General features: G+C 37.1%; 1 protein-coding gene across 3 annotated transcripts in view; it reads right to left on the reverse strand.

Moving 5' to 3' along the window:
- Window positions 1-12282, reverse strand: part of KNDC1 (kinase non-catalytic C-lobe domain containing 1) — a 137463-nt gene that overhangs the window by 68362 nt on the left and 56819 nt on the right. For all 3 annotated transcript variants that reach the window (XR_002089353.2, XM_019484195.2, XM_019484196.2), the window contains 2 exons: window positions 11103-11220; window positions 9673-10685 (listed from right to left, as the gene is read on the reverse strand). Coding sequence is in view for 2 of the 3 variants with exons in the window: in XM_019484195.2 (XP_019339740.1) it covers window positions 9673-10685; window positions 11103-11220 (1131 nt within the window). In the remaining variant the exon portion in view is untranslated. The remainder of the gene's footprint in view (window positions 1-9672; window positions 10686-11102; window positions 11221-12282) is intronic.

Here is a 12282-nt window from a genome sequence, read left to right on the forward strand (position 1 = left end):
TCATTAGAAACCCTTCTAAGCTGTGAGGTTTTGGAAGGAAAAAAAATCCCGATTTACCTTGACAGTTACATTATAGGTCTTACCTTAAGACAGCATGAAAATCTCTTCTTCCGTGAAAGAAGTTAAGCAACATTGACAGAAGAAATGTCAGTATTATTTTTAAGTAAAAGTGCATTTTTAGCTGACAATATGACTTACAAAAGTGGCATTAGTTGCTCATTGAAATAAGTTTTTTACACCTGGTCCATTATTTTAGTACAAATAAGATACTGTACTGAAGCAATAGAATAGATATTTACTCTTCCTTCATAAGTATTAATACTTCCTGGGTATGAGGTACGAGTATTTGTTTGATATAATGAATTGACATTGTTGGTGCTTTGCAATTTTAGACATTTTGTGCAACAGAATGTTGTTTGGGAAGTGATACAAGACATGTTAAACCGAGCACTAACAGTAGTTGCTTGGGATTAACCTCATGAAAAGATTGTTAGACAGTGTAATAAATTCTAGACACAGAAACTATTGCTTATTGCTTGTATGGTCTTCGGCATATACTAACTCTAATTTAATTGGTGCTTTCTGCAGCAAAAATAACCTCTGCACGCTTTGCCAGAGCTAAGGTTTTGAGTTTCCTCAGATATGATAGCAGTATATCACCACATCCTTACCAAAATAAATAAACAAATCCCTGTACTCACATCTACTGCAGCCAATTGTTCATAATATATGCCATGACAGCATACCTTGATGAGCCATAAACTGGCTTTTCATCACTATAATGCAATTACAATAGTATGATGCAAGTTGCACTTTAAAAGTGTTCTTATGAGAATCAGCAGAACCCCCCCCACTACCACAGCCTTAGGGGAAGATAAGGGAAAGCCACATTAATCTCATACCTGGAATCCTGGTGGCAGTCTGACATTCACCATGAGGTAGCTGTCAAGTTTGGTAAATACACTGGCCTAACAATTTTTTAAACGTATCAATAAAAGGTGAACCAGTAAGTTTTATTTTTAACTGTTATGTTTTTGCAGTCTGTCTTTACCATGTGAAAATGTATTTCATTTTTTTCTTCATTACATAATCAGGGTAGCATGATTAAAAAACAAACAAACAACCCATCACTAACTAACTACAGGGAGAGATGGGTCCAAACTTGAGTGCAGAACCTAATACTGTTGAAGTACATAGCCTCTGGAGAAAGAGAGATAAGAAAAGATATGCACTTATCCAAAGTATGTAAACATCTATGTTTAATACAATGGGAACACATCAATGCTCATTAAGTGCCCACTGCTGCAGCACAGCTCTCCTGAAACTGACTATCTCCCCTCAGTTTCAAGGGGCATATTTACACGTGCACTTTAATGTGCATTAGTCTATTTTAATGCATATTAAAGCATCACAAAAACTGCGTGCTTTCGCTAATATGCATTGAAATAGGCTAATGTTCCTTTTTCTAGTACCTCATAATGGAGGTACTAAATTTAATCTGCATTAGCAAAAGTTCATTAATGAACATGTAAATGTGCCCCAGGCTTCTAACAGAAGCCTCCAAATCAACTGCCAGACGCTTTGATGATGCAAAGAGATTATGTGTTTTGGGTCTGCTAATATGACAACACTGACAACTAAGCTGGTGATTCTCAACTGAGATCCAAAAAAGGCCTGGAGATCTTTTCAAGGGTGCTGCAAGGTTTCACAAAATGTTAGCACTGTTACATGTGCAAACATGATTAACAAGATAACTCCAGATATTTCAAATAGGAAGTCTGTGTTAAAAACATTGACCTGCTGTGGTTTTCTGAGTTCTTTACAACAGAAAAAAACCTCTTATTTTTTCATTGTAAAAAATGACTGAAAACAGATGTGTTAATTCTAACAACAGGTGCCTCAAGTCTAAAAAAGGTTGAGAACCACTGCTGTATGCAATGCTACTTCTATACACACCGGCAGGGCTGTGCTAGTCATAGCTCCAAAACTGGTTAGGAACTTTGAAAATGTAGGAACACTAATAGGTTCAGAGCTACTACCACCTGGGCACTGACAGTGCTGTGGACTTATGGAATAATGTTTAGAGCTCCCTCAGTGCTGTGGCATTAAGCAGCTGGGAACCTGACTAGCTCCCCTCAATTTCAAAATTTCTAAGATCAGCCCTTCTACAGCTGCTTCTCTTTACATATTTCTAGTGCAATTAAAAAGGAGTACAAGTCAGTCAGTGAGAATGAAATATGCTGCATATGAACCAACATGCATTAAACCAAATGCTGTTACAATGTAAGCAACAGACGACAAATTTGAGACTGGTGTTGTATTATCCTAGCGGTGCTCAACCGTCTGATGCCATGCGCTGGATGAGCAGCCTGGTGCCAGCCTGCAGGCCGGATCCTGTGGATGTGGTCAGCACATGAGGTTAGTTTGCAGGTGTGATCCAGTGTGGCAGCCTGGCTGGGCCCCACATGCCAGATCTGGCCATGGAGCAACCCCACGCCTCAGATCCAGCCACAGCCTAGCCCAAAGATCTTGCATACAGGGCTGTCACATGTCCTGTGGGGCTCCCCAGAAATATGGAAATTTGGATGTGGAAGAAATGACTGCAGCATTAATTGCTCCCAGAGCTGTGGCAATTAATGCTGTCACCTTTTCTGTGGCCATATTTACAGAGCTCTGGGGAGTCCCCTGGACCAGATGACATGGCCCCACAGACTAGATTTGGCCCACACTACAGAAGTTTAGTACCACTGCATCATGCAGTTAAGAAAGTTATACATTTATCTGGTATGCATAAGTGCATTTTGCAGTAAAAGCCATCCACTATTACTTTTCTAGACATGATCAAGAAATGACTACTTTATTGTTTTTATCAGTTAAGAAAGAAGTCAGATGCATAAAAAAGTGACACTTGTAAAAAAGGAACCCCTATTAGTCAGTGAAAGGGAGACATTCACAGACCGAGGGGTAGACTTCACTTAAGGTATGTTCCATATCCTTTGCAGCACTATAAGACTGGCAGTTTCCCTTATGGTTATATTCCTCTCTCCATAAGAGTCTCTGAGCCTTGCATAAGGTTTCTGCTTACAGAAGATTAAAAATGAAAACAGGTTTTAAAAACTTCAAATTCACCTACGAGATAACTGCCCTGGGTGGAGAGAATAGCCTCAGCTGGTTTGGGAGTTTTAGGAGCTAGTTGGGCCTAGAGTCTTTCAAGTAACTACTGCCATGGTACCAATTGCCACATGTTGCCCTCTGAGGGACTGCTCTATACTTCATTTAGAGTAGCTGCAAGGGGAGCAAATTCCCTCCTGATGACTTGAAGTCTCTTGGCCCTAAGAAAACAGTTCCCAATTTTTTCTAGGCACAACCACATGGAGTCATGATCGAATATGGCTGTATATACAAGTGCCATTGTACATAAGCCTGCAACTATCAGTGGGTAGAGCTTACCAATGTCTCAGCTTTTCTACAGTAACTGTCTGTGTCCACTCTACCACACTGTGACAACTAGACTAGGGCACCTTACCCCTAAATGAGGAAGGGTTTAGTTGCCCAGGATTAGCTTTCACTTACCATTGGGTAACTGCAGGCATTTAGGGACAGTTACTGGGAAACAGGTGAAACAATGAAGCCTTGCACCCTATTAATTAAGAAGGCACAGAGTATTTAGACTCCAAGGAATCAAGTATTGCAATCCCTGTCTTGGGAAGTGCTTCTCTAGAGGCTCTCACAGCTGTTGCACAGACAGCTGATACTGCCTTTCCTCTTCTTGACCCCTCTGATTGCTTCTTCTGCTCCATATATCAAGTGCCTTTCAGCTCAGAAGCAGCTCAGGAATAACCGGCAAAGGGAAAAGAAAAAAAATGGCCCAGCCCCCTATATGTGTCTGCTGCATTAGGATATATATACCTTAAGGGCTGCAATGATGTGGGAAATACAAGTTAGCCACGTTCTGGGAAAATAGAAAGAGACACTTGATTTTCTCATTACCTCCAAGGTATATGCTGTATTACCTCCAAAGTATATACTGTATGATGGGAGGGAGGAAAGCAAGGAATTTTAAATACAGCAGGAAGAGAGAGATAATATAAGGGTAGCAAAGGGGAAAAAAGCTTACCACAGGGGAGAAAGCAAGTGGCAATGGCAGACAACAGAACAGGGGACGAAGAGGAGCCAAGAATCATAGGGATTGGAAAAGCTGTCTCAGAGAAAAGGAAAGACAAGAGCGTAATTAAAAGTAAATGATAGACAAGAAGTATTTTCAATTGTGGCAGTTAAGCACAGGAAAAGAATGGGATAAACAATGAAGGCTGGAGGACAGAAAAAGGAAAGATGCAAGCAAGTTACAAGTTAGTGAATGTTATTTAATCTGCATTGTAGGCTTATTGCATTTCTTTGCTAAGTGTCCCAGAGAAAAGGATGCATAAGTACAGGAGTTACGACCTTCACTGCTATTTTGCTTTGGGGGGGAAGTGGGGGGCGGCTATGCAATATTTCAAAAATATCCGTGTCAAAGATTACTCATGCTCCTGGATTATTAAGAAACTTGAAGAGGTGGTTTCCCACTCAGTGGAATGCTACAAATATCATGCATGTCTATATTAACATTATGGAGAAGAAAAATAGGAAAGAGGGGACAACCCTCAAAAATTTGCTTAATTCTCCCTGCTCTTCATGTAAATTATTTAATATCACAATTTGCATAATATCAGAACACACAATATGCTTACTAGAGTAAATTAATTCCACTGAGACTTAAAAGTTTGGGAACTAGCATCTTCCTACCCTCCTTGAGTATGAATATGCAAGCATATGTTTATCTTAAATTCCATGCTTAAATTTCACTTAACTCACACTGAATATGTTTGTGTTTTGGTGAACAGATGCTCAAATGAGGAATAAAAAAGACTTGTATTGCATCCTTTTCCACATATCACTCTGAAATAAGGAGTTTGCCATTACCTATTCTAATTTTCCTATATTTCAAAATCTTGGCAATCTGACTGAAAGCTTTACAGATTCAAACAGCCAGCAGTACTTAAGAAAAGTTTTAAGTCTATGACCTTTTAAAAAAATACGAGGATTTAAGCAAAGCAAATCCAAAAGAGTTATATTCAGTGTGTATACAAACTCATATTATACTGTGCAACATCGTACATTACTCTGATCATTGTCATAATGGGCCATTAAATATTTAAGTCTTAAGTCTGAACAAAATTTTCATTTTCTCTATACAGGCAACCCCCACCTAGCGCTCTTAATTGGTCCCTGAAAAGATGGGAGTTAAGCAAAACAAGCGTTAAGCGAAACTGAAAGTCTTTGATGACCCGAGATGGCGACCACAAGTGTTTTTAATGACCCAAGATGGCGACTGCAAGCATTATAACAAAACCTGCTTGAGTGCTAAGTGGACTCAGGTATCAATTTAAAATGAATGTTATAGCGAAATAGTGCTAAGCAAAATAGCGTTAAGCAGGGGTTGCCTGTATTAGATTCTTATATTTTTCTCAAACTATATAGATTCCTGTATTAGATTCTTATATTTTTCTCAAACTCTCAGGTTTCTAAAACTTATCTTCATGTGTTAAACATGAATTACGGTTCAGTTCTCAGTAAAAGTATTCTACATTACAGTGGAAATATGAAAGCCACAGTTTCATACCTACAATTACATATTAAATGGCTTTTTTTACTTTATTACTTCTCTCTCTTGATGAGAGAGTAATCTTGGTAAGGAACCAAAGAAAAAAATGTTTAATAAGTTTTATTAGCTGTAGATAACAGCATTACACACACAAACATTGTAGGGTAATGATTATAGGGTAATGATTATTGGAAGTGTGCCAAGGGTAGTAATATATTATATGACAACGTACTGGCATCTTTTAAATAGCCATAATAAGGCAATAAAATAAAACATTATCCCTATTTTAGAAGTCACTATTCTGGGAATAGACAATTTTTCTTACCTGCAAATGGTATTTCTAATAGCCAATGCCATTCTCTAGCTAGATGGGTTTTCACTTCTGTCACACTTGACTAGATATGGTGTAACCAACAGAAAAATGTTTGAGTGCCCTCACAGTTCCTGTTAGTCTCTCTCATATGAAAGCCATAGCAGTTTCAGAACAGAGAAATATTACAAGCTTAGAAATGAGACACACCTGATTGGAATGAAATTGGTTAGAGAAATAAAAGATCCCCACTCAAGCTTGAAGTGAAAAATGTTTATTTATGGCATGCAAAATTATAAAAATTACTAAGAGTGCCCTCACAACATACATTGCAGAACCAGGACAGAAGCAAGCAAGTATTTTTAGTAATGCCAATTGGCAGTAAAGCACACAATATTATGAAACAGCTTTGGGCATTACACAAGTAGATATTGTCCACTGGAGAAATATTATTGACAGGTAAGAAAAACTGCTTATTCTCCAGAGTGGACAAGGTTAATCTCTACCTAGATGGGACTTGTATGGTATCCCCTTGAAGCAATAAGGAATATTTGGAGGACAGAGCCTAGTAGCTGTACTGTTGGAAACTACATTTGCAGGCATATACTTATCTTCTGTATAATGTCTGGTAAACAGCAGCTTTTTGGGATTTGTCTAGAAATGTGTTACCCATTCAGCCCAAAAGGTAGAAAGTACATTCAGATGGACTTCACATCTTCTTTGTCCCCATGCTGTAAATGAGCAAATTCTTAGGTCTTGTGTTCAGACTAAGTCTAAGTATAACAGACACCTCGTTGGAAGACGGGCATAAGAACTGACTCTGAAAGGGGAAGAAAAAAAAGGTCTGGCATTTAGGCATGAAGGATGCTTATACTTAAGATCACTTTGGATTAAAATTAAAAAAAATGAAGAGGAGGGCTTTATAGATAAAGGCTGCCCTGTTTCAAAAACCTCAAGGCACAAAAACTACCTCTACTACTAGACACAAATATTAGCTTTTAAAAAATACCTTTAAAAAGTAAAGCTTCTCCTTTGAAGACAGGCCTATGCTAGGCTCAGTCTCTAGATGAGAAACTTCTACTTATGAATATTTAGCACCAACTACAGCTTCTTAGACATTAACCTTATGCTCTTTGCAGATCGGATTGTAAATACCACTATAATGGTTCCGGTAATGGGAGCAACATCAGGGATGAAATCCCAGTCCCGCAAAATTCATCAATAATTTTGCCAATAAGTTTGGTAGGCCAGGTGATTTAGTTATTCACCACAAAGGGGAAGTTGTCTACCAGCAAATGACAATAAGATGAAGGGCCCATTTCCTTGCTTAAGCTGTCTGTTAACATATTTTATATTCTTATAATGCAAGATGAGTAGTTTTTAAGGCAAAGGAGGTTCTTTCTGCCCAAACAAAAGGGTTCATCCAAAGATGTCAACGGGAAAAAGAACCCTTAGTTTAAATTACAAATGCTGCCATACAAACAAGGACTGTCTGTCTTGATCTGATTTTCAGGAAAGCAAATCAAGCGCCTTGCATTGTGTGAGCTTTAAGTCTGAGAAGGATCATTTTCCTCTAAGTGTCTTCATCTACGCAAGCAGACTGCACTGTTAGAACAAACAGCAGCAAATGAAGATACATATAAGCTCCATTTCAATATGCAAGTTTTAGAACAATGCAAGACCTTTTCCCTCATTAATCAGATGAAGTTGTGCTCCTAGCTGGCTTTGGCACATTCATTATTGGTGACAGAGCCTGAAATGAGCTTGCTACAACACTGAAGCAAGAGACTATGCCATGTAGCATCTGCATTCTCTAAATACACAAACAGCTGTAATGGTTGGAAGTGTATGATAGCTGACTTGCCTTTGGTCATTCCTTCCACTGACAGAAATGTGTGTGTCAGTGAATTCAAATGAATGAGGTTCTGTGTGTCAAAATTTTCTATTGACATTCCCATATTAGACTAAGTAGGCAACAAATGAAAAAGGTCAGAATATTGGTTTGTATCTCTAGGTGTACTATTTAATAGAGAGCATATCTGCAACGCTTTTCTTCTAAAAGCTGCTGCTACATTTGCCACAACTTCTGTTAAACCTCTGTAGGCTAAAGAAAGGACAATATTAGAAATATAGGTATTGATATTCCATAGATCCTGAAACATGCTGATCAGCACAGGTATATTAAAAAAGAACTGCTGCAAAAAGCATGTGTATGCTGCTTAGTATCTTTGAGAATCTAAAGAACCTTTGTCCAATTCCTTTGGATTAGAAAAACAAGCAGGTGAATGGACTTGCCATTTTATGTCCAGAATGAGTCAGCTACACATTAAACACACTTGTGTACACTTCTATAAAATAGAGCAATTTCATGTCTATCCAGAAGATCCAGTGACATCCAGAGGTATCACTGTATCAAAAGACAGATATGGAAATGGCACTGGAGCTTTCTCTACCCCTAATGAGTATGTAAAATTAAGAGATGGTAGCAGGGAAGGTCAAAAGAAAAATAGACAAAAGAAACTGCCTTGTAGAAATCAATTTTATCAAGAGTCCAAGAAAATGAGACCCCACAAGGTTTAAACAGAAAGTAGGTGTCACCAAAGTAGGTATCCCTCATGAATTCAGACTATTTGAGGAGAGGAGTAACAGAAAGTAATAATATAAAATCTCCATGATAGCAACTGCTGTTTTAGGAGCCTTGTTTCATTAGAGCATCTGCAGATGTCACTTATCTACTACTCTCCAGGCTGAAGAAATTATAATACCTCAGAGGCTACCTGCCAGGACACAGAGAGACTGGCAAGACCAGCTGAGCAGTTTTGCCGCTAGAGAATCTTTTAAGGAAAAAGAAAAAGAAAACCCAAAACTAAGCAAATTTCTCAAGAGTTATAACTTAACATCTGTCTTTTCACTTTGTGCAAGTCATAGAATAAACTAGGAAAGCATAAACCCCCCTGTTGTTAGTCAGTAATTTTGTTATTACATGGGTTGCTCATGACTGTTCAAGTGTGGCACAAGAGAAAACCCTCTAGTCAGAGAACAAACTTGTCCACTCTGAGAATGCAAACCATGAACAGGGTAAGAGGTAATATTGCTAGAACTACCAAGTAGAATACACTGAAGGAATCAACTCTCTCCCCTTATGTGGCTGTTTATAGAAGTAAAACTTTCTGGGACAATGCATTCAACATTGCACATGTAAATAATTTAAGTCTTTTAAGAAATGTATCATGGCACATATAAAGAAGCATAGAGAAGGAGATCAATATTTCTATAATTTCTGAAATATTTTCTCTCCTGGGGTTATAAGGAAACAAAAAAGAGCAAAACTTCAGCCCTAATGAAGTCAGTGTGATGTTTGTCTCCGATTTCAGTAAGGCCAGGCTTGCACTAACAATTTAAATTTTCATTAACAACCACTGTAATTTAATGCTATGTGGCAAGATACTAGCAAGCTTATTAATAGAGTTTGTAAAAATGTTTAAACAACAAAAACTTAATCATCAGACACTTCATTTCTGCCCCTTAATTTTAAATCTTTGGTGAGAAAAGGAGACAGACCAAAGGTGTGCTATGATTTGTCAAGTATGTGGATTAGTGAAGTTGTAGTCTATAGCTTTGTTAATCTGGGAAAGTGGATGATACATAATATTTAAGTCATTTCATCTCCACAGAAGTGACTACAGCAACTATATAATGAAGATTTTGTTTTTACTACCTGCTCATTACTTTTGATTTCTGACACACTGCCTCCACAAAGATTATCTTCATTATTGTTTGCGCTCATCATACCGTTGCTTATTACTGGAGAACTAATTAGGCTTGATCCATATCCGTTCCCACTGGGATTTGTTGCTAACACTGAATCCATCTTGTTAAAATGTGATAAATAATTTTGATTTGACCCTTGAGAAGTTTCAGTACAGTCCTCCAGAGCCATATAGTTGTCTGTTTTTGCTCCAGCAGCTGATTGATCTGGGCTTTTTAGTGTACCAGGAGTATTTGGAGTTTCAGAGGTAGCATAGGAAAATTCTAAAGTATGACTGGATGAAAGAAAAGTTTTCTTTTTACTGTTAAGGAATGGCGTGTGTTCTTCTAGGTTCATGCCAGAGACCTGTGTACATATACAAGATGCCTCTAATGGAAGATCGGTAACTTGGTAGTTCTTTGGCTTAATTCTTGGAAGATTATTAGTATTAAATTGAGTAAGTTTTCCTTCTAAAGGAGCAACCTCATTATTATTGTCTACAAATAGAGATTCTTGTGCTAATGACTGATTTTTCTTAGCTACTGGTCCATTGTTTGTTATGGACGTGAAAAAGTTATTTGCGTCTGTAGCATTGAGTGGTAGCTTTGGAAAGGTTTTCATTTTTCTCAAACAACTTTTCTTAAAAACATCTCTCTCCATGTCAATAGTGCATGGTTGTGTGTCCAAAATGATATCAGCAAAACTCTCTTCATATATTACATACTTGTCGTCTTCTTTGCTCTTTTTAACTTGAGTAGCTGTTTTTGAATGTTGAGATTTTTCATTATTCAGATCCAAATGTATTACCTTTGAACCATCTTCTTGGTCACTCACATTTTCTATAGAAGCATTTCTGCAACAGCTAGCTGTCACATCTTCCACAGTATATGAATCACCTGCTATACTGTTTTTTTCATCTGAATACAATTTAGATCCCAAACTTCTCTGATACACTTTTCCCTTCCACATGTTATCACAGCCATCTAGACACAAAAAACAGATGTTCACATTAAAAACCACATTTAAACCATTTTTTCTCTCCTAATAAGTCTTTTCTGTTATGTTCCCCCACCCCACATACACACAAGTCATTAAGAATCTGAAATACAGTAGAGAAATAAAAGACTTTCTAAACAAGTCATTTTTAAGTCTGGATGCATAATTTTATAGCGTCACTGCAAATCTGAATGGAAAATTGTTCAGAGTAAGTTAATTATTTCCACTGACTGTTGGAAATGAAACAGGATCCACAGACAATTTGATGGTTGAAGTTATTGTTTAATAAATTCCATTTTCTCTCTAGGCAAAATGACAGGATAGAGTACAACATTATATTTTCAAATAGCATATTTTGATTTCCCTATAAACATGTTAGGAATTGTGAAAAATATATTGTTTACCTTGGGAAGCACCAAATGATTCAATTGAAAGTACCCTTCTTCCAATGGCAGATAGACTTCGACAAATATTACATGAGGAAGCAAGCTTTAATTTTTCTTCACATAACGATATGATACTCTATAGACAATAGAGTTAAATTTTTTAGAATATATGTGTACTAAATAACTACTAAGTTTTGGCTTTAAATGATCATGCTATAATAAACAATATATCTAAACTTGCTAAGACAACATTATTATATTGGGCCCTCCTATATTTAGCACTATACTCAGTGTTTACATTAGATTAGTGAACATACATTCATTTCTATTTCTATCATGGGTAACTACAGAGTTATTTTATGTTCTATACCAGAGTTTTAGAAGATGAAATAGTAGGAATGCCCGGTGAAGGTCAAACTTAGGTAAAGCTTAAATTAAGTAATTTTTTTGGTAGATAAAGTTTCTGCAGATAATTAGTTTACTCAATGTCAGAAATGAAAATCAATGGACAATTTTATAATGATCAGTGATTCCATTAAATTGATGTAGAGTATTATAGGTGTAGGGATGCACAGTCCTGCGGTGAACTGTTATTAATGCAAGCTAGGCCTTTTCTTTTGAAAAAGGTATTAAAGCAGAGTTTATACATAGAAGTCAAACAGAGAAAGGTAATGACAATTAAAAATAGAAATGATTTAGAACACATTGCCTTGCAAATCCTATGCATCTAAGAATCTCTGTAAAGAATGACAGCTATACCAACAAATAGTAACAACAGAGTACGAACATTTAGAACGTTAAGAAAAACAAACCCATCAGGTCTAATCAGAGGTAGATGGCCAGAGATGCACAATTAAATACTTATCGTTAAGTAATGCTCCAGAAATGCCCAAATTAACATGACTTATACCACTATCCCCCTTCCCTTCCATACCATCAAAACAGAATTTATGAGTTGTACTATAGGTATCTTTATAGTATTATGCATTCTGCTCTTATTTTTGAAGTCTTTGTTCAAAAGCAGACATCTTAATAGCTTTAATTTGCCCAAAATCTGAAGCAATGTTTCAGAGGAAATAACATATAGATTCAAATTCCTTATACAACCTACTGAGAACTACCATTACCATCTGTACCTTGTCCTCCTTGTCCTTTATAATACACAGGTGGAATTTTCCCAAATCAGGAGCTACTTCAG

The sequence above is a fragment of the Alligator mississippiensis genome, chromosome 6, assembly GCF_030867095.1.
Source record: "Alligator mississippiensis isolate rAllMis1 chromosome 6, rAllMis1, whole genome shotgun sequence".
NCBI classification, from domain to species: domain Eukaryota; kingdom Metazoa; phylum Chordata; order Crocodylia; family Alligatoridae; genus Alligator; species Alligator mississippiensis.